This window comes from Felis catus, chromosome E1, assembly GCF_018350175.1.
Source record: "Felis catus isolate Fca126 chromosome E1, F.catus_Fca126_mat1.0, whole genome shotgun sequence".
Classification (NCBI taxonomy): domain Eukaryota; kingdom Metazoa; phylum Chordata; class Mammalia; order Carnivora; family Felidae; genus Felis; species Felis catus.
In genome coordinates, this window is record NC_058381.1 from 1,095,327 (window position 1) to 1,116,915 (window position 21,589).

At 66.4% G+C, this 21,589-nt stretch overlaps 1 protein-coding gene across 7 annotated transcripts in view; it reads right to left on the reverse strand.

The window, feature by feature from the left end:
* WSCD1 (WSC domain containing 1) overlaps positions 1 to 21,342 on the reverse strand; it is a 31,118-nt gene extending 9,776 nt beyond the window's left edge. Inside the window, exons 1-5 of one of the 7 annotated variants that reach the window (XM_045045235.1) lie at positions 21,217 to 21,342; positions 12,890 to 13,539; positions 8,324 to 8,438; positions 6,813 to 7,003; positions 3,379 to 3,500 (exon numbers count right to left, since the gene is read on the reverse strand). In XM_045045235.1, coding sequence (XP_044901170.1) covers positions 3,379 to 3,500; positions 6,813 to 7,003; positions 8,324 to 8,438; positions 12,890 to 13,316 — 855 coding nt within the window. In that variant the 5' untranslated portion in view covers positions 13,317 to 13,539; positions 21,217 to 21,342. Of the gene's footprint in view, positions 1 to 3,378; positions 3,501 to 6,812; positions 7,004 to 8,323; positions 8,439 to 12,889; positions 13,540 to 19,310; positions 19,364 to 19,713; positions 19,949 to 20,172; positions 20,304 to 21,216 lie in introns of those variants that run through there. The other 6 variants (XM_045045233.1, XM_045045232.1, XM_023244811.2 and 3 more) reach the window with 6 other exon arrangements.
* Positions 21,343 to 21,589: the final 247 nt, after the last annotated feature.

A 21,589-nucleotide genomic window follows, 5' to 3' on the forward strand; every position in this document is an offset into this window, starting at 1 on the left:
CTTCTCAGAATGTGCCGGAAGGCTCACAAGCACACGCAAGAAATGCACAAATCCTTCACTCCGGCGATTCCAGAAACGTCTGATGACACAGCCCGAGGAAACAGCTGGGACCCTGCTCACGGGTGGGCCTTCGGGAACGAGTTCTATACAACAGCCGGGCAGCAAAGGCAGAGCCCAGAGGCCCAACAGTGGGGGGGGCGAGGGTCCTGGCAGCCACGCGGGACACACCCAGCCCAGGGAAGACACGGAGGGAAAGGTTTAATCTTCAAGAAATGAATCCCCATACACTTGGAATACAAGACCAGAGGACGTGAAACCTCATTGGTGGTTTTCTCTGACGTGCTGCAGTTATAGGTGAGGTTTAACTGTGCATCTCCAAATTTTTTTAATTTTCAAAGATAGATATGCATTACTTCTGTAGCCACCAACCCCCCACCAAAAACCGGTAAACGTTCTTTAAAGACACACATAGTGTAACGTGGACAGGTTTAGCACAGAAAGGGTACAAAACACAAAGCCGTGCCGGACAGCGGCCTCCTGAAAGGACAGCGCAGCCTTCTCGCGAAGGGAAAACGTCCCGACATCGAGGCGGTTAATCCACAGAACCCAGACCCGGACAGACCCAACCCCTGGCAGAGCGGGGAGGCGGTGGGCCCACATGGGACCAGGTGCACCTGCCGGGATCCAGGCGGGTCAGGCAGGGCCACGGCGGCGCAGAGAACAAGCCGGCCTGCCCACGGAGCTGGATTCCCTCGGCGGCCCGGCCGCGGGGCCTGCGCACAAACACCGGGGCCCGAGATCGACCACCCCAGGTCCAGGCTGGTGGACCTGAGCTCCCCTGTTCACCTTCTTCTGCCCCACGGAGCAGGTGAGAGCGTCCGCGAGAACGGAGACGGGCGGGTGTCTCCCCACGACCCCCGAAAATCCCACGAGACCGCTTCACTATGTTCACACTCCCACGACACGGACCCCTGCCGGCAGAGTCAGGCCGTGCGGCCGCGGAGAGCACCCCGAATTGTTCTTTTTCTGCCCAGCCACACCCCCAGAGCTCCCTGAAACCTCACTACCGACCAGCAAGCCACAGTAGAGGTGATCCTCCGCGCTGGGGAGGGGGAGCTGGGAGGCGGCCCCCTCCCTCACTGGCCTTCCTGAAGCCCCACGGATCCCAGCCGTGGTTCCACGGTGAGTGTCCTGCACCACAGCCCGTGAAGACACCTCCGGTGGCCGTGTGGCCCGCTGCGCGCGGTACTCGCGTCCTAGGTGTCTGCACCTTTCCGCCAAATCTTCGGGGTTTGTGGCCTTGGCGCCGCTGGCCTTTCTGGGGCGTGGCGCTCGCCAGGGGCGGCTCCGCCCGCAGGGGACAGTCCGGCTGTCACACAGGGTGGGGGAGCTGCCGGCAGGTGGTGGGTAGGGGCGGGAGGTACCGACTCATCTTAAAACGAGGATCTACCCGAAGCGCCTTCTCTGCGCCAGGAACCCCGCTCCGGACTGAGGCGGGAGCCCCCAGACTCCGGCGGAAACCGCACGAGGGCTGCCGGAGGGGGGCCGCCCCGAGGGCGAACCCCGTTACACGACGCCCCGGGGCGTGCCGAGGGGCAGGGGGCCGCGGTCCGGGAGCAAACGCCACTCCGCTGGGTAGAAGGTGGCTCTACCTGGACGCGGCACCCCCGCCCACCTGGATCCGCCCCCTGGCTGCGCCCGCGCCCCCCGACCGGCCGTCCCCGAAGGTCCACACCGAGCACCCGCAGGGCGTCTCACCTGCGGCCGTGGAGCTCCTTCCACGCCCGCCCCGCCGCACACGGTCACGGCGCCCTCTTTCCGGCCTGGGCGTGGCCCGGCGCCCTCCGCACACACGCAGCCCCCGCCCCCTCGCTTTCCTGGGGACACGCCCGCGTCCTCCAGCTCCGCCCCTTCCCGAAGCTGCGGACGACCCCCAGACCCCTTTGCCGGCTCCTGGCGCCGACCTCGGCCCCTCCCCGGCTGTGACCCCGCGTCCCCCCGCCCCGGGCTCTGCCCGCACCCCCGGGGGCGAAAACAGCCAGAACGCTTAACAGCGGGCAACTGGTTAACTCTGCAGGATGGATGTCCGCGCGGGGGACAGGGGACCGGAAGGCCCCTCGGTGCTAGCACGGAGCGGTCCCCGAGACCGACCCTCGGCCCAGGAACAGGAGCTGCCCCGTCCCCTCCCCCTGATGCCACTGGGAGTGGGGAGGGCAGCACAGGAAGCCCAGCGTGGTGTGGAGACTGGGCCCCGCCTGCCTCACTTCCTGGAGCCGGCTGGTTCTGGGGACATGTGGGGGTCCCCCTCAGGGGAGTGTGTCCCCTTGGAACCCCGGGAGGTTAAAGCAGGTCACGCGGGGCACCTCCAGGTTTGCAGACTGAGGCAGCCTGGTCTGGACCTGCCTGCCGAGTCCCTACGATTCCTGGTGGGGGAGGAGGAGGGGTCTGTGACGGCAGGTGTAGTGTCCCCCTACCCACGGCTCTGCTCCTGTGCAGGGGAGCAGGGGCCCCGGCCAGTTGTGAGCCCGAGGGCACCCCAGCACCCGCAACCACTGGAGACGCAGAGACCCGCGTCAAAGGCTGTGGTCTGGGAGGACAGTACACACGAAAGGCTCCGTCTGGGGTCCAAGGGATGCATCTCAAGAGGAACCAGGGAGGGTGCATCCCTCTGGGCTCCCCAGCCTGCCTCCTGCACCTCCCAATCTGCAGGGTCAGAACCACGGGCCCAAATGGGCCCAAATGCCGGCTGCCCCTGGTAGGGGTGCCGTGACCTCGGGCAGCATGCTCCAGCTTCTCGACCTCCGTTCCCACTGCTACAAAGGCAGAGTCCCAGCGCCCACGGCTTCCTGCCACCCCCCGGGGGGCCACTCTGGGGCTGGCCGCTGGACCCAGCCCCTGACCTCCATGCTCTGCGGGTCTCGTCACTTACGAGCCCCATCTGGCCTTGACGGGCATGTCCCACCCAGAGCTATGGTGCGAGGCAGGGGCAGTGGCCTTAGAGCCCGGCCCAGCCTCTGCAGAGTCGCGCACCTCCCGTGAGCCCGGGCTGGGCCAAAGGTGCACCTGTGCCCACAGTCCCTGAAGCCAGGTTCAGGGCCCGGCCCTGTCCCCGATCCCCGAGCCAGCACGTCTCACTAACAAACCCCATCAATTTAACAACTGACACCTGTGTCAGAGCTCCCATACGGGAAGGCACGGTCCCGCCAGCCTCAAATCCGCCGACCGCGCCCCTGCCAGCCTGGGGGACCCACGCTAGCCACGGCCACGTGGCCCTCCCTCTCCTGTCTCCTCCCTCCCGAGAATCCGCATCCGGCACGGCACCTGCCCCTTGGCCTCCCGCCCCCCGCACCCCCGCACACACTCGTTACAGGACCTTACTTTCTGGGAACAAAATCCCGAGCACGCCTCCGCTGTCGCGTTGGGCTGCAACAGGGAGTCGGGGAAGGTGTGGGTGCCGTTCTCTGGCAACCTGAAGCATCCGCGGTACGTGACGGTCCTCCCTGCGGGGACAAAACGGTTTCTGGTGAGAAATGGTGCCCATCGCCGGGAAACGGTGGCTTCGTGGTCTGAAATGGGTGCTAACATGCTCAGAGGGGCAAGTTTCAAACCAGAGAGCAGACCGCCCCAGAGAGGGTGTGGGCGGGCCGGACTCTTGAGACCACGGTGCCCAAACCTTGTCACTAGCGGTCACCCTCGTCACAGGGGCCGCGTGGCTGCAGCTGTTGACCTCAGGCCTGCTTCTCCTGCCAGCTCTGGGGATGGGATCCATCCTTTCTTCCTTCCCTCCTTCCCTCCTTCCTTCTTTCCCTCTCTCCTTCCTTCCTTCCTTCCTTCCTTCCTTCCTTCCTTCCTTCCTTCCTTCCTTCCCTGCTTCCTTCTTTCCCTCTCTCCTTCCTTCCACAAATCTGGATCAAGCATCCCTTACATGCCAGATTCTATACTATGTGACCCAAGAGGCCGGTATTCTGGAAAATTCTATGTTCCCACAGCACAGGTGTGAGAACTACATCTGTTAATGTGAAATCCCGCCACCATCCCCCCCCCCAACCGCTGTGCTGCCAGGTCAGACCTGCTTGTTGTCTCTGATCCTGAATGCCCACCAGGCCCCACGAATGGTCAAGCCCGTGTTAGAGGAATCCTCCTGCCATGTTGTCATCCAGACCTTCTGGTGGAAACGTCCAGCCCCTAGCTAGCTTCCTTGATGAATCTTCTGGAATGTTTCGGCTCCGAGGGCTCGTGCCCCTTCCGCATTCATCAGGGTTTCTCAGATGCCTGCCTCACTCTTGTGCCCCCCATGCCCCAGCAGCAGCCGGCACCCCCGGAGGCGTCTCCGTGCACAACTGTGGAACAGGACCAGGCCTGGGGCCTGGGAGCCCGCCCGATGGGCCATGGCTCTGTGGCGCAGCCCCTTCCCTGACTGCGGCGGGCCCTACAAGTGCCCAGCGAGTGGACAGCAGGGGACGGGGCACGGGAGGCGTAGGGTAACCCGCCTCAGGCTGGTGGTTGAGTGGTGCCGGCTGTCTGTGCACGGCACCGTGTCACTGGTGGGGGAGAGCCCGCCATCCCCTTGCGCCCAGGGGACAGTCCAGGGCCTCCCGGGGCACGAGGGCACCTCCAAGGTGAGGCGCTGCTGAGCTCCACTTCTGGGCACTCACTGCCCAGGGGCGCGTCCGTGGGTCTCCCTCCTGTGAGTGCTCCCTGCCAGCGAGAAGCTGAAATTTAAGGCGGGTGGTCACCCGGGCAGCTCATGACTCAGACCCTGTCTGCTCGGTCCCTTGAGGAAGACGGGCGAAGGGCAGCCAGCCGGCCCACAGCCTGCGGGAGGGGCAGCCTCACACCGTTTCAACATTAACCGTGACGGCAGGTGCAGCCGACCCAAGACCTGGGGCCGGCTTGAGTGACCGGGCCACGTGGCCCCAGTGAGTGGGCAGCCTGGAGTCAAACGGCGACGTTTGAGTCGGCGGCGGGGCACACAGGAGGGACCGGCAGGGCAGCCCGGAGCCCCTGTGTGGACGGTGTCTGAACCCAGGAAGGTCAAAGGTCCAAGAGGCCAGCCAGGAGGCCCACGCAAACGTGCAGGTGACGGTGCAGGGCTCCGGTTCTCCACGGACAGGCGTCGACGAGTGTCCGCTGAGATGACGGCTCATCAGCGAATCCACAGTGCGTGGTCAGGACCTCCACGCCATCGCGGATGCCCGTCCCGAGTCCTTGATCGCATCCTGTCTGAACACAGACACACCACGCACGGTGCCAGCACTGGCTTTCACGCTCATCCAGTCAGAGCAGTGGGGCTTCCATCCCGCTGGGCAGGCTTGCTCGTGGCACGGAGAGCCAGGGACCCCCCTGCAGTCCCGGCCCTCCTCCAAGCTGGGTCCCGGCCCTCCGGGAGCATGCCACTGCTGGTAGGCACTGTGGCGGACGCTGGGCGGTCCCACCTCAGCCAGGGGCGGGGAGGTCTCCCAGGTTCTGACTTCTTCCCATTCCCAGCCTGGCCGTCCCCATCGCGACAAGAACGATCCGACGTGGGTAGGTATTTTGGAAAGAGGCTCTCGACGATCACGTTACGTGGATCCGGGCTGAATCATCTTGCGGTGAGGATGCATTGGAGTTTCAATCGCACCTCGCTGGGCATTTGCAGTGGAAATTTGGGGGTTTCGCTGTGGCTGCCCAGAGCGTCAGCTCACTGCCCCTCGCGGTTGGTGACGGCCTCCTGTGTCCTGTAATTTGGGATCGTAAGCTCATCTTCAGTGAGGAATTATCTACGGGAGCTCCATTCGCCTGGGCCGGTGGTGCAGCTCTAAAGAGACTGCATTTGCTGTGTCGGTACCTCCACGCCGCCGAGAGCCAACTGTCAAGCTGGGGCATCGGGACCAGGCAGGCGGTTAAAAAATCTGAACGTCAAGCAAAACTCACCCAAATGCAACCCTGCAATTACAAATTCTTAGCAAGAGTTTTGCTTTGGTTGTTGTTTTGTTTTTAATTTCACCTCCAGCTGAGGTCAAAACACATGGGTTTTTGTACCCTTTCTGAACTGGTAGGTGGTATTTTCTTTTGAATCTAAGATTGCACAGATTTATACTTGACTGGAATTCTGTGCGCGGAGCTCTCAGTCCAACCCCACCCCACAGGCCCACAGCCTCCTTTCCTGCCCGACTTGGACGCTAAACCCTAAGCTTCACTTTCCTTCTTTTGGTGGGAGCTCAGCTGCACACAAGAAACAACAGCTAGGAAACTTCCAGACCCTCCGGTAGGCCTCACTGCTGCAGATCTAGGTCTGCCTGGGCACTTCACGGAAGAGACTGGAACCAGAGAGGCAGACCAAGCTGCCTGAGGCCACACGGCATGTCCCAGACCTACCTGGGCCGCCAGATCAGAGTCTCTCTCCCGCCAGCCCACAAGGAAGCTATGCCTGGCCCTGAGCCCAAGCAGCCCTTCGCAGAGCCTAACCGGCCCCTCGCCGCCACGTGAGCCTGCCCCCCAGTCCGCACGCGAGCTCGCCCCCCGCAAAGGCGTTGGGATAGAGAGGGCACAGGTTCTTCCCAGAGTCCCAGCCGGTGTCTGGAGGAGGGGCTGAGGGCGAGGAGGTGGGGCTGCGGGCGGGGAGGCGGGGCTGAGGGCGAGGAGGCGGAGCACAGTGCGGGGAGGCGGGGCTGCGGGCGGGGAGGCGGGGCGCAGCGTGGGGAGGAGGGGCTGCGGGCGCGGAGGCGGGGCTGCGGGCGGGGAGGCGGGGCGCAGCGTGAGGAGGCGGGGCTCGGGGCGGGGCGCGGCGCGATGGGGCGTGGTTGAGGGAGGGACACAGGGCGGAGCCGCACACTCACGCTTCCTGGAACCGGGCTGCAGCTCCTGGACGCGGTACACGGACAGCCGGCCGACGCCCCCGCACGCGGAGCCTTTCTCCCCTTTGCACTCGTGGTTACAGGCCTCCGGCCCGACGTTCGTCACAGGGAGCCGGTTCCCACAGTAGCACTCCGCCCCCGCCTCCAAGCCCGCGTAGACATAGGACCTGCCGGGAGAGCGCCCTGCTGAGCCCCTGCGCAGGTACCGCAGCACCCACCAAGGTCTGGGTCAGAGTGGTCTCGGGTCAGGTGGGGAGGAGGCAGGGACCGCGGTGGTCAGCACACGGCTGGCCTTAGGGGCGTCTTCAGCCAGATGTCAGGGTCATCGGCTGAATGTAGGGGAGCAGCCCTTCCTTGTGATAAACGAGTCCCATCAGCAGCCCTCCCACCCTTGCTCTGGTCACCCTGAGCTTTGTCCCCAAGGCACCGCCTGAAGGAGCTGCGGGTCCAGCGCCGCGGTGTGCTGTGTACCCGCTTGCGGCTCCGCAGGGCCAGAGCCCGATTCTGTGGCACGTGTCAGTCCCCCTGGTGCAAATATCCCAGCGCAGACAACTTCAGCCACGGAGGGCGCAGCCCCGGGCTCACGACATTTGCAAGACTTCAGTGCCCGGGCTGAGATGGCACGAGTCTGAAGCACCTGCCGCCAAAGGCGGTCCTCTACCTGCTCCCACTGTGACGGGACCCAAGTAAGCCAAGATTACAAATGGGACCTGCTGCGTGCCACCCGGGATGTTAGCTCTGGAAAGAGGCCCACAAACCCAGACTGATCCCCATGCGGCCGCATGCTAGCCGTGTGGCCCCAACCCCCACTTACTACCGCCCAGTCTGTCTCCCCAACTGCTGGAGAAGGAGAGAACACTGTCGCTGTCAGTTTTAATGCTGTCCGAACTGTAGAAGCCCCTCCGAGCAGGGACCCGCCCTTTCCTTTCCGGGCCTCCGTTTCCCTGTCTATAAAATGGGCGCAATTAATTGCAACCAACCAGAAGGTGGTGAGGACTTAAGTCACAGCAAATGTGGACAAATCTAATGTCAGAGAAACAACACACGAGGAGCCCCTGCCGCCTCTGGTGCCCCCGGCTCCCGAGTGTGAGCACGCACGCGTGCACGCCCACAGTGAGCTGGGTGCCTCGGCGGGAGGGGCCGCTCCAGCCACACTGCTGCCGTCTGCTAACAGCAGGGGGGACAGGCGGCAGCAGAACCAGCGAATCTGGCTGTGGAGTCCAAGAGAGAAATACGCTTCTCCCGTGGAGCTGGAAGGGTCCCCGGAGACATGCGGGCAGAGGCCCTTGACTGTAGTTGAAACACCGGAGGAAACCGAGGCCCAGGGAAGGAGGACAACTCACTAATGTGGCGGGGAGCCCCTGCTCTCCCTGCGAGCCCGTGCCCTCGTCAGTCGCCCGCGGTCTGATCCGCCCAGCTCCCCGGCCGCCACGGACCGCCTCGCTCGGGGACCGTCCGAACCTCCTTCCCGGCGGACTCACACTCACCGCTCAGCGCACGCATCCTGGCAGTGGGAGACGGTCATCTTTCTCAAGTCAAAAAACACGGCCCCCTTCAGGGTTCTGTCCCGGCCACTGTCACTGAAGCATCCGACATACGTACCTGTGGGAAGCACAGCAGAGACTCAGGCCCCGGGGACGGGAGGGGTCCTAGCCGTGGGACACCCCCCAGGACTGACCAGCCGGCCCAGGCTCTTCTCAGAGGCCCCGGAGACCAGGCTGCGGCCTCACCTTTCTCCGTGTCTCTGGACCCCTCCGCCTCTTTGGTTTCCTGCCTCTTTCCTCGGTTAACGGCCCACCGTCCCCACAGACGCCTGCCAGGGGCTGGCGTCAGCCTGAATGCCTTGTTCTTCTTCCGGCCCCAGCTCACCACGTCTGCTGGCTTATCACCTCCCCTGGACCCCTCCCCGCCATCCCTACACGCCCTAGGTTTGGAAAGGCCTCCCTCCACAAATGTCCTGATGGGCGGTTTCTGTCACCTCCTTATGACCCAGAGGGAAGAAATCAGTTACGGAAAGTCTGACCTTCGCTAAAATAAAGAACTGGCAAAGGGGAAAAGCTATTTCAAGAAAACACCTGCGGTGCCGGGGGGACGTGTCAGCAGCGTGTGCGGAATCGACAGCACCGAGGGACGGCTGAGCCCTCACCCGTCCGGGCATCACCCCTGGAAGGGGACGCGGGGGGCACGTGATCCCGCCAAGCGGTGGTGCTGCTGCCCCCACGGTAACATGGCAGAGGGAGCCTGGAACAGCCCTGCCTGTCACCCCGACTCGGAGGGGTCTCCCAGAGACGCCCGGGGCGGGCACGTGCGGTGTGTGGACGCACAGCCACGTTGTGCAGGAGCCCACACGGTCCCAGCCGCACGCACACGCCACGGGCAGTGCCGAGACGTGGACGGGGCGCCCACGATACAGACGCTGCCCGTCTCCCCCAGGAGGTCCCACAGGACTCCGCACGGCACACGCAGCCTCCGAAACTGGGCTGCCCCTGTGGGGGGGGCGGGACGCGCCCAAGGCCTCCCTCCGGCGTCGGCTCCCAGATGGCTCCACGGTGGGATCACCCACCAGGCCGGGAACCCCGAGGGCAGGCGAGGCTCCCGGCTGCCCCTGCCAGGATCCTGGCCCCGAGCAGCGTCCCTGGTCCCCCTGCTGAGGGGTTTGCAGAAGCGGACCCACCAAGCCCGACTCCTGGGACCGAATCCAGAACAACCGTCCCGTCTGTGAACACACCTGACGCCACCTCTGACCTCAGCTAAGTTACGGCCACGTTCTGTGCCTCAGTTTCCCCAACCGTCCAACAGATAAAGGCCCACCCACCTGCCTCACCCGGCACCAGCCCCTTTCTTCCTGCCCACCCTCTGTTTCCTGCCTGTCCTTGACGGGCGTTCCCGACCACTCCAGCCACCGTGGCCACCCCTTGCTCCGGATTCTTAGATTTTCTGACACGGGTCAATACCCAATGACGACGATAATGCTTATCACTAACTGCTGTTGTTAAAGCTGCTTTATCCCCATGCGTCCCGTGTCCACCAGGGCCCTGCTGGGTCTGGCACACCGCCAGCACCAGCCCCCCCCACCCCAACATCAGGGGTGCCCCAGGGCTCCCGAAACCAGGCCGACACGCTCCCAGAGGCCGGACGCGGCTCCCGGGCCCCGACTTAGGAGAGGCAGAGCGGGGGAAGGGGAGCAGGTGGCAGGGTCGGTCGAGGCACGCAGACACCTCACCTGCAGGACGTGGGGGCAGCGGGGGGAGCAAAGGTCACCCTTGTCAAGGTCTGCCCGCCGGGATGAGCCTGTGTGTCCCCTCAGCCCCAGGACGCCCATCACACGTCAGGCCGCACCTGCTCCCGCTCAGGACCCGGGACCCCCCGAGTCACATACGTGTCAGCACCACTGAGACCCGAGTGGCCGCAGCGGGAATAAACGCCTATCCTTGGCCGGCTTACTCAGCGAAAGAAAACTAATATTTGAGAAATTTCTGGCGTGCTGCTCGGCAAAGAAGAACGTCTATTACGGTTTTCAATTAAACATCCAAAACATAAGCTCAGGGGTTGTTAAACATTTATCACCGTTGATGGGAAATTAACCGAAAGCGTGTAAAGGGGGCCGGGCTCACGACCCCGAAGGCCGAGGCTGGCGGGTGTGGAACGTGTGTTTGGGGGCGGGGTGAGGGGCACGAGTCTAGGCCCCTCACCCCCAGGCTGCGAGGCCTGGCCCGTGCAGCCCCCTCCCTGCCTGTGCCTCAATTTCCCCATCTGTAAAGTGGGCTCGTGGCCCCCCGGGCTCACAGAGGGTTGAGAGGGGACACCACCTCCTCATCGGGCGGCCGTCTGGAGGTGGAGGTGAATGAGTTCTTGGGCGGGGACGGCCATCCCTGCGGTCCTGCGCTCTAGCCGGTGGACTGGAAAATAGTAGCTGCACAGTTAACACACGAAGGAGCGGGAAGGGGAGCAGCCGGGCCTGGGTTCTCCGGACAACGAGGTACAGCCGGCGTCTGACGGGCGGGTCTGGGGCGGCAGGGGGCGGGGGTGCAGGAGGCCCGGGACCCACGCGCGCTCCAGCGGCGAGGGGGAGGGGAGCCTCCCTCCTGGAAAAACACCGAATGACTCCTCCGGCTCTGACAGAGGCGAGGGTGTGCGGCGGAGGAAGGACGTCCGAGGGACACACTGGGACACATTCTGAGGCGGATTTATTACTTTCGGCTGAAACGGAGGCAATGCATTATTGTCTGTGACTCCGCATCTGTTCATTTGCACATCAGAATGGACACGCCGTGAGGCTATTAACGATGGCTTTGGAGATATTGGAATGTCTTTGGAAATCACTATCAATAAAAAACAAACTGGCTACGGAGAAGTTACTATTTCTCCCCTAGTAAACTTACTGACATTTTATTCCATTATGGATGTTGTCCAAGGTATAATGAAATGCTCGGTGATTGATGGGGCCTCCTGCGGCTTCCCGGGCCTTGCAGGAACCCCTTTCAGGAGCATGGCGGGCTGCCCGGCCGCAAAGAGACGCCCTCTTTGTCTGCGGCCCCAGCAGCTGGCCCGCAGGCCGCCATCCACTGTGAGGAGCCGGTGGGGGGAAGCGGGGGTGGGGGGTGCTTCCAGGCCAGCGCCCCCTCCTGTGAAGCTCTCCCTCCAGCCCCCTGACACCATGGCCTCCCCGGAACACAAATGTATCCTCACGCTCTAGGCGGGGAGCTCAAACCTGTTTTAACAGCCTACAGCAGAGGGGGCGCTGACCCGATGACCGCTCAGGGTCCCCAGCATCCTGCAGGGGGAGCCTCAGACTCCTGCTGCACCAGCCACTAACCCTTCACGTGCTGGGTCATGAGGAGGCTGGGGGTCGCTGGGGAGGAAGCCAAAGAGCTCCCACGGGGCATCCCAGGGGCTCGGGGAGGTCACCGGCCCAACCGGCCCACAATGGCCAAGACCCTGCTGCTCCGTGCAACCCTCCGGGCCCGTGCAGTCTCTCCCGTCTCCTCGGCCGTCGCTAGACCCCGCCCACGGCTTCTCTAGGTCCCTGGACACGGCCTGAACCCAAAGGTGCCCCCAGGGCCGTAACTGGGTCGCCCGAGCCCTGCCCTCTGCTGGCTACGTTATAAAGACCCTCGGCCCGTGCCCCAGTCCTGTGGTGCAGATCTGGTTCTGCCCCCACCCTGGGCTCCTCGAGTACACAGAGGATACTAGACCGGTACAGGGATCCTCAACAGGATGGACTGAGAAACAGCGGGGAATTGCAGCAAATCTGTTCAAGGTCACAGAGCCAAAACCCGGCAACACCAAGACAGAAACCCAGGTCCGTTTTCAAAACCTGTGCTCTTTCCATGGCTGCCTCTCGAGGACTCTGTGTTGACTTTGTCAGCCATTCACATTTTAGTCTAAATGAGTGGCGGTGTAGTCTGCCTAGAGACCCAGCTTCCTGGTGTGCCGGGGTGGGTCTACAGAAGGCAGGCCTGTGTAACGTGAGCTGCAGAATCAGTTCCTTGTGTCCCCCTCATTCTTGGGCAGAAGCCTCGCTGAGGAATCCCACAGCAAGGGCTCCGACCTCTGTGACCTCAGGAGAAACTGTCTTCCGTGGAGACAGGAGCATAGCATCCTCCGGGCTTCACTCACTATCGGAGTCGTTCCTCCCCCACCACTGACTCGAGGGCCACCGGGCTCCTCCCTCTCTTCCCTGGACCGTCTCACCTCCTGAGAACAAAGCCAGACTCCCAGGCCCTCGTTCCCCCCCCAGCCGCCCCCAGGCTGCATTCTGAGATGCGCGCCCCCTCCGAGTCCCTTCCCTGGCTGCCTTCTCTTCCCTGCCTCGTCCCCACTTCCTGCCGGTGTCCTGGGGCCACATCCCAGGCTGGCCACGGCCACGGGGAACGCAAACGCGGGCAATGACCCCGGCAACTGTGCCGCAGTCCTCTGTATCGTGTCTCCCCCGCCCGCGGGCCTCCCCCGCCCAGGCAGCCACAGGGCCGGACCATCGAGCGGCCCCCCGCCCAAGCACCCCTTCCCCGCCACCCCGCCCACGCGAAGGGAAACCGGGCCCGGGCACCTACCTCGTCCCCCGACGGCTGGCCCGGGGGCCTCGGGGCGCAGGGCGGGCGGCCCCTGGGGGTCGCCCACAAAGTGGCGGAACCAGCCTCGCCGCGGCTGGCGCAGCTCCGGGTTCCGGGTCCGGAGCCAGCGGGGGCCGGGCCGGGCCCGGGCCGGGGGCCCCCGCGGCACGTCCACGCCGAGCGGCAGGTCCGGGCTGACCCGCGGGGCCCGCGGCGCCCGGCTGTCCAGCAGGCCGACGCCCAGCGCCACGGCGGCCACGGGGAGGGCCTGCAGGGGGCCGGGGGCCCGGGGCCCGGGCGGGAGGGCCAGTCGCGCTCGCTGCAGCAGCAGCAGGCTGCCCGTCATCAGGTAGGCGGCCGACAGAAAGAAGAGCAGGAACCGCGTGCGGCGAAGCAGCTTCTGGAGCCGGAAGGAGGGTTTGGCCATGCCCCTGGGCGGCAGGGCTCCCGGCCGGGGCCCCGGGCACGGCTCCTAGCGCCCGGCCGGGGGGGAGCCTGGGGTCTCCAGAGGCCTCATGCCCGCATCCTGACGCCCGCCGCGCTTCCGGCAGGTGCTCCGACGACTCGGTCACGCGGCTCCGACCTCGGGGCCCCGCGGCTGCGGCCTCTGCCCCAGGGTCGCCGGCCTCGCCATCGCCGAGCTCCGGGATCTGGAAGAGCAGAGAGCGCGCGCTGACACCGACAGAAGGGCCCACCGCGGCCCCCGCGCCAGGGCCGGGAGCCCCTCCGCCCCAGGGCCCGGCGGTGCTGCAGGAGCGCCCGACGGACGGGGGGCTCGGTCCCCGCCCGGCCGCCGGCCGCGGAGCGACACCGGCCCGGTCCGTTAGGCCCCGGCCTCCCCGCGCACAAAGCGGGCGTGAGGCCCTCCACTGGGGCCGCGGTGAAGGAAGGGCTCAGAGGCGGCTCCGCACCGAACCCTCCTGGCGTATCATCTCATTTAACCCTCGGGGCAACCGACCAGCCGAGTGGACACGGTCGCAGCCCCACTTTACAGGTGACGCAAAAGGAGGCAACGGCACACAGCCGGCGAACCGAGGAGCCCAGCTTTGGAACGGCGCGTTTCAGAGCCTGTACCGCGGACGGCCCGGCCAGCGATGGACGCCAGCACGCACAAGGGCGCCCGGCCCAGGGCGGGAGTACCCAGCAGACGCTCGATACATGTGTACGACCTGCCGAGTCCCTCCCGGGTGGGCACGGGGACGGCAAGTTGTGTTCTGGGAACTGTGTCTGCTGAGGCTTCAGCACAAGAGGGGGGGGTGGGGCCGTGCACCTGCTACGGAGCCTGGGGCACCTGGTGGGAAGGCAGCAGGGCGCCCGGAGCGGCCTTCAGGGCCGCCCCTCGCTGCCCCGGGCCTCCGCGCTCACACTGGGCTCGGGCCCCCGTCGGCGGTGCCTCTGAAGTGCGCTGCGAGGGGCCGGCGGGGGCCTCTGCAGCTGCCGGGAGCCGGGCGGCTGCTCCCGGCTGCCCCTGAGCACAAGGACAGTCTTGTCCCGGGAAGAAAAGCTCCCAGCAGCGTGACTAACGTGGCCCGGGACCCCCGCCAGGCCCCGCAGCCCCTCAATGACCACTCTGTGCGCCGGGAACAGCCAGCCTGGTGTGCGTGGAAAGACAATGTTTGGGCTCTTGTGGGCTGGCGTTCCCGGGGCGGCCAGACCGGCACCACCCTTTCCAACTCAACCCCCAGCCTCCACGACCTGGGCCCCCGAGGGTGCAGGGACCCCCGAGGCTCGGGCAGGGGGTGGGGTGGGCTCGATAATCAGCAGCAGACAGATTTGAACTCTGAGCCGGGAAGCCATTTCGGCTGGGCCTCCAGACCTTTCCTTTTCTCGTTAAGCTGGTGCACGCCAGGCCCGCCCCGGCCAGCCTCGTCAGACTTGTAAAACCACAGAGAAAATCCCAAGAAATCCTGCCTGATCTCCCCGCCTCCAGCCTCGGCCCTCCAATCCGCCCTCCGCGAGGCCGCCAGGGTGATCCTCCTAAGGCACAAATCTGATCACGGTGCTCCCCTGCTCAAAACCCCTTTCCGTAGCCGCCCGTGGCTTCTGGGATAAACTCCAAGCTCCTCAGCGTGACACACAAGCCCCCATCTGGCCTCGTCTCTTGCCAAGCCCCTTCCTTCGGCTTCCCGTCACACGTGCGTGCGAGCACGCACACACGCCCGCACCGAGATCCGGGAGGCACCTGAGCAGTCCTCCTCGGCACCTCCTGTGCCTCCACTGCCTCCTGTGTCTCTTCCACCCTCTCGGCCCAGCGAATCCCTGCCTGTCCGCCAAGGCTCCGCCCGGTGTCTCTTCCTCCAGGAAGCTCCTCCTGACTACCCCCACCCCCACCCCGCCACCACACACGCACTGGTGCCGACCCCTGAGCCCAGCAGTCAGCACCTGGGACAGCTGGGCCGTGAACAACTCTGGGCCCGGGGCCGCCCCCTAAGCCTGCCCATTCCTATAATTCTGGTGCCCACACGAGGCCTGGGCAGCGCAGGTGCCCCGAGACCCTTGTTCTGAGTACACTTTGTAAGGTGACTGAGCGGATACGGTGACAGGCACATCCCGACACCAGGAACCTGATCCTGTGGGGCCTGAAGTCAGAAAAGCACGGGGACACAGAGCAGCCCGGCTCCTTCAGGCACAGGGACGCGAGGGCGGCCTGCTGGCCCGTCCACGTTGTAATTCTAGGAAGGGGGTTTCCAGGTCTGCTCACAAAGGGCTCCCGGTCACAAGACTGGGGTTCTGTCGGCGAAAATAAACGGGGAGAAGGGAGGCCCCCCGCCGTGGAAAGGAGAGGCTCGGAGAGCCGGGGCGGAGGGCGGGCGGGTCAGCAGTTCGGGGTCGGGAACCACGGTGTGTGGTGGGTCCCGTGCCGTGCCGGGCGCAGGACTTGGAAACTGGCCACAGGAAGCGAGGGGTGGCCGGGGTGCCGTCAGGGCCCATCAGTCAGGATTCGAACGACCACACCCGGCTTCCCCAAGGACCCCCAAAGTCCCCCCCAGGGCCATCCCGTCCCAGAGGGGCCTCCCGGTCTGCGGAGGGGGCCTGGGCGTGAAGGTGGGGACAGCCACTCTCAGGGTCCTATAAAGCAGTGGCCACCCCGGACCTTGAAAATTGCGCACCCCGCCCGGGCCCAGAACACCTGCCTCGGGCGGGGTGGGGGCTGGCATGCCCTGAGCGTGAGAAACTCGTCCCCTGCCCTGGACCGCCAGTGTCACACTTGCCGTTGACCCCTACCCCATCGCCTGTCCTCCAGGCTGGTGGCCCCTCCAGGCCGGGCCCCGGCCACACCCCCAGATCCCAGCGCACAGCCAGCAGCTTGGGGATGGAAAACGTCTCTGGAGTGACCGCGGCCTGGGGGTGGCTGGGTGACCTACAGCCGCTGCACAAGGGGCTCCCGCCAAGCCTCGAGGTCGGCAGGACCTGCCAGACCCCGGGGGCACACCCACCACGGCCTGTCTGCACGGCCGGGAGCCCACCCCACGCTGCCAGCACCTGCTCGTTTTCAGCGCTCCCCACCCCCTGGGCCGTGCTCCTCACATGCCCCATCCCGGCTACTCCGCACGCCCCCTCCCTCCCCGCGGGTGCCACACTTGTCCCCATTTGAGAGCCACAGCCGCCAAGGCCCCGCGGTCAGACACCAGGGCTAGCCTGCCCATGCCGGCTCCAGCCCCACACCGGGCAGGACTATTCTGGAAAGGAGCTCAGGGCGCCCCCACCAGCACCTTTGAAAACAAGCCAGGTCCAGGCTTGGGGAGACGGTGCCGTGCATGGCGTGCCCCCCGCCCCCGGCACACACCCCTGATGTCGCCGTGGGGGTCAGCGTTCCGCCCCCCGGGCCCCTCCTCCATCCACTCTGCTCTTCCCATGGGGCCCCTCCCATCTCGGAATCCAGCAAAGCGCTTCGGGGGGACGGGGTGGACATCAGCCCGGAGAAGGGCAGGCAGGGCCTGGGGGAGGGTCGCCCCACTCAGGAAGGAGGGAGTCGGGGCAAAGGGGCTTCTGGGGGGTCTCGGGAGGGAGCTGGGGCCTAGCGCAGGTGGGGACGGGAACACCCGAGCCCTCTCCTGTTACTTTGCTGCTGGCTGGGCCCCAGGGCGCAGCAGGTGCCCGGCCTGCAGGTGGGACCGGGAGTAGGACACAGGCTCCCGCCTCTCAGCTAGGCTGAGGGGTCCGGGGACTGGGCAGGTGACGGTGGCAGTGGGGAGAGGAGAAGGGCAGCCCGTGGGGCCTGGGGGCTGCACAAAGCCCTCGGAGAGGCCGGGGCCTGACTCCTGGCCGCCGGGGTTCAGCCACGTGACTGCTTCCGTCCCCTCCCCGGCCAGAGAGGACAGGTGGTGGCAGGTGAGGAGGGAGACTCCAGAGGCCCCCAGAAGCATCTCCGCACCTGTGGCCAGGGCAGTGGGGACGGGGACCCTCTGGGCTCAGAGCCACGTGCTCCCAGTCGGGTGAGAGCCTTAAAGACAAAGGAGCAGGCCCAGCACGTCGCCCTCCCGATGAGAGACGGGCGGTGGGGTCCCAGCAGCTGAGTCCCAGCCTCCAGGACCCGCGGCCGGCACAGTGGGGAGGGGTCCTCAGGTCCACATGAGCCTCCAGCTGGGCTCAGGGCTCTGGATTAGCCCTCCTCTGTCTTTTCTCACCCCTGCAGGCCTCAGCCCTGCTCAGCTCCGTGCACATTGTCTGGATACTCCCCTTCTCGCAAAGGCCAAGCCTAAGAAAGTGATCTTTCTAAAGAAGGAAACAGTAATGCTGCAGCCTCCAACGTGTCCCCAGGACTCGGACGGCCAAGCCCAGGCCTCTCGGTCTGACCCGCAGTCTGCCAGCCCCTTCCTCTCAAGGGTCCTTCCAGAAGGCCGTGTCCCAAGCACAGTGCCCCCGGCCCCCGTGCCCTTCCTCGTACGGCTCGCGCCTGCTTTGTGGCCATCAAGGTTCAGGTCCGATGCTCCCTGAGGCGGAGCTCGACGGCGGGACGGGATGCTCTGTGAGCTGACCCCGGCTGACGTGTCCCGCCTGGAGTCAGCGCTCCGAGCCCCCCTGCCCACTCTCCCTCCCGGCCCGTGAGCCCCCCCGCGGGCACCTCCGAGTGGAACACAGGGCAGACCCCCAGGAATCGGTGCCCCCCGCCACCCTCCAGGGCTCAGGGGAGAGGGGCGCGTCCGTCCCCTACTCAGGAGTGGAACCCTCTGGAAACAGCCCACCACCACCTCTCTGGTCTGTCGCTGGGCCCCCTCTTTCATAGATCCCTGTTTTGTTCCTCTGTTTCTCCCACCCGATGGCGAACCCTTGAGGGTTATTCAAGCCCCTTGGGCGATTCGGGTAAGTCTGGGCAGGCTCAGCCTCGCCCCTCTGGCTCCTGCGGGCGCTGGGATGGGGGCTTCCCGGGCGGGCACCTGGGCGCCCCTGTCCTCAGCACCCTCCGGGCCCCCTCAGGCCAAGACAGCCGCCCTCTGGGAGGGGCTCAGGTCCCCGAGGGTCTGTCTCCAGCAGCAAGAGAAGCCCAGGAGAAGGAAGGGGCCCTAGCAGCCAACAGGTGTGCCCGGGTCAGTAGCTCACAAAAGGAATCCAGCCTACTCTTCCATCCACATCACACGTCCACAAGGCAGGCGGTTCTCGCCAACCACAGTCTGCGCAAGCAGCACACTTCCGATCATTGTGCGGCGGCCTCCCCGCGGCCGACCGGGGTCTGAGCCAGACGGGAGCACGAGCCGCGAGTGTCTACGGGGGAACCGGCCCTTCCCAAGAGTGCCTGCTCAGGCAGGACCCGGTCCTGGGCTCCAGGCAGGGTGAGCCGCCCCTGTGACTCGCTCCCCGGGGCCGGGCCTGAACTGACCTGGCCGGAGACTGGCGGCCGGGACAAGCACCCCCGCCTGCCTGGGCACACAGGAGGGCAGGGATGGGGTCTGGCCTTCTGCCTAACCAGGCTTCTTTTCCCTTCCGGCGGATGGGCTGCAGGCCACAGGACACACCCCACAGGGCTCCAGCAGCCGCCCAAAAGGGGGAGCCCCTCGCCCCCAGACCAAGCTTCCAGGGAGCTGGGAAATACTCATGCTGGGGATGGGGGCACGCGCCCGTGGGCGGGGGCTTCTCCTGGGGAAGGGGGGGCTGCCGGGTCAGCCCCCCACCCCCAGCCACTCGCCAAGCTTCCTTCGGGGAGCCCTTGGGAGACAGCCACTCTGCTACAGCTTACAGGGGCTCTGGTGGCCACTGGGCACCTTCCCCAAGGGGCTTCTGAGGCCCCAGCCGAGGGTATGGGGGGGTGAGGGGCACACTCGGGGAACCTCCCCTTTGCCTCCTCTCCGGCAGTTTGCAACCATCAGGAAGGGGCCGGCTCTTCCCTCCTGCCTCCCTCCCCACGGCCTCACTCCCTTCCCTTGCCCGGGGCCTCCCAGGCAATTCAGAGGAGAAAACAAAAGGCCCATCTCCTGAGCCCCACCTGGGACCCTCCCGCTTCCAGCGACAGGAGGGTGACAGCGTCTGCATCTGTCAGAAAAGTACAGCAGAGTTCCCAGTCTGTCCATCTTCGCAGCAGCCCCGGAAGGGCGCGGGGCCGTGGAAGCCCGAACCCGGGTGTCCAGCGTGCCCCTGCTCAGACAAGGACGGGAGTCCCTCTGAGCCACCCCCTACCCACGGGGGCGGGGGCGGGGGCGGGGGGTGGGGGGCGAGCCAGCACGCGCCACCCAGAGCACCAGACCACCGGCGGGGCCACCCTGAGGCTCCTGACTTAAAAGAAGAACGCAGTGAGCAGCCCCCAGTCCGGCTGCGTCCACACCTGGGGAGGTGCAAGGCTCCCTCCACTACTTGGGGTAATTTTCCGGACAAGATCCGCGAATACCTACGTTTCGCCTTTGCCTCTGCCTCTGTTCAAGTTCACCCAGAGACAGCGGGCAGAGCCCTCCGCTGACCGGAAGCCTCGCTCTCTGGGTGAGTGAGCGGCTCCTGCCAGAGGCAGCGCGCACCCCGAACCCCGCGCTCGCCCCCTGCCCGGCCGGATCCGCCTCTCCCTCCCTCCGCGGACACTGACGGTCGCCGAGGATTCCAGGAGGGGACGCCGCGTCCAAAGCTGCCCTGCGCGCCCCCGCCCGCCCCCCGGGGCCCCTCCCGAGCGCTGCCCCCGCGCGCGCACCCACACCCCCCTCCCCGGCCCGCCGCCCGGAGCAGGTGCACCCCCGCCGCGCTCCGGCCGCGTCTACACAAACTTGTTCGCGGGCGGCTGGGAAGGAGCGCGCCCGCCCCCGCCCGCGGGGGGGTCCCGCTGGGGGTCCCGGCGGGGCGCCCCGGAGACAGGACTCACTCACCCCGCGATAGCGGCCGGCTGGGGCTCCCGCTCCCGCGGCCACGCGCCCGCTCCCGGGCACCGAGCCCCGCGGCCCCGCAGCGCCCGGAGCCCCGGCGCCCCCACCCTCCCTCCCCCCCCCGCCGCGAGCGGCCCGACGCGCGCCCCCCCCCCCCCCTCCGGGCACAGGGCGCCGCCACCAGGCTCCGGGGCTGCGGGCGACCGGGCGGCGCGGGCGGGCGGCGGGCGGGCTCTGCACATGCTCACTCGCGCGGCCCGGGGACAGCGGCCGGCCGCCGCCGGGTCCTAGAGGCGCCCGCTCGGCCCGCCGCGTGGGAGGGGTCGTGCTGGGGGCGGGGGCCCGCGGGAGGGAGCGGGCAGGCGGGCGGGGCACGCGCGCACACGCTCCGCCCGGCTGCCACGCTCACTCGGTCGCAGACACACAGGGACAGACGCACCGTCTGGTGCAGACACTGAATCCCGGCCCCCGGGCCACGCCGACAGCCACGCTTTCTCACGCGCGCGTGTGCGCACACACACCGGGCTCTGTCCCGCTCGCTCGCAGACAGCCCGGGACGCCGTGGCAGGCACACACACAGGGTCGCACAGACACACGCGGGGCCACCGTCCCACGCACATCTGGCCGCGGACGCCCTCGTGCACACGACAGGCGGGGACAGCCGCGCATACAACCGCCAGCCCAGGAGCGGGCGAACACACGGACACCATCCCCCCCCCTGCCCCCTGCACACTCAGGGCACGACACTGGGGACTGACCCACGCCCTGACAGGGTGCCCCACGGAAGCAGGGCCACACACCCGGGGTCAGCTGACGGGCGCACTCCTGTGTGGTCACACTGGGCCACCCCACAGGCACACACACACACGCACGCACGCTCGGAGGCGGACAGGTGTGCCTGCACACTGCTATCCACAATCCCCCTCGTGAAACGGGGCTGGTCCAACCCTGAGCGTTTCCCCTCCAAGCGTCCCCCTGCCCCTGCTCCCCACAGTCCCCCAGCCACGGGGCCACCCCTGTGGGCGCATCGGCGGGTCCCGTCCTCACCCGGGGCGGCCGCCCAGATGCTCCAGGAGGCTGAGGACCCGCACAGGCGGTGCAGCTGGTAGGGCTCTGGTGGTGCGGCTCTAACCCGGCTTCCTGAGAGGGAGCGTCGTGCCTCTGATGACCGCTAGGGGCAGAGCTGCTTGGCGAGGCTCCCAGGAGCCTGTTTTCAACAGGTGCAGGGGGATAAGGATTGGCCCGGCCGGGGCGGCCCGGGACCAGTGGGAGCCCCGCTTCATGGCGGTCAGCCAGGTGGCAACCAGAAGGGAAGGGGGCTTGCTCAAGGTCACACAGCTAGCAGGCCAAGCCCCGGAGTCAGAAGAGAGTCGGCCCCCTCTGGAGCCCTGGGGACACCGGGCGAGGGTGGCAGGGGTGA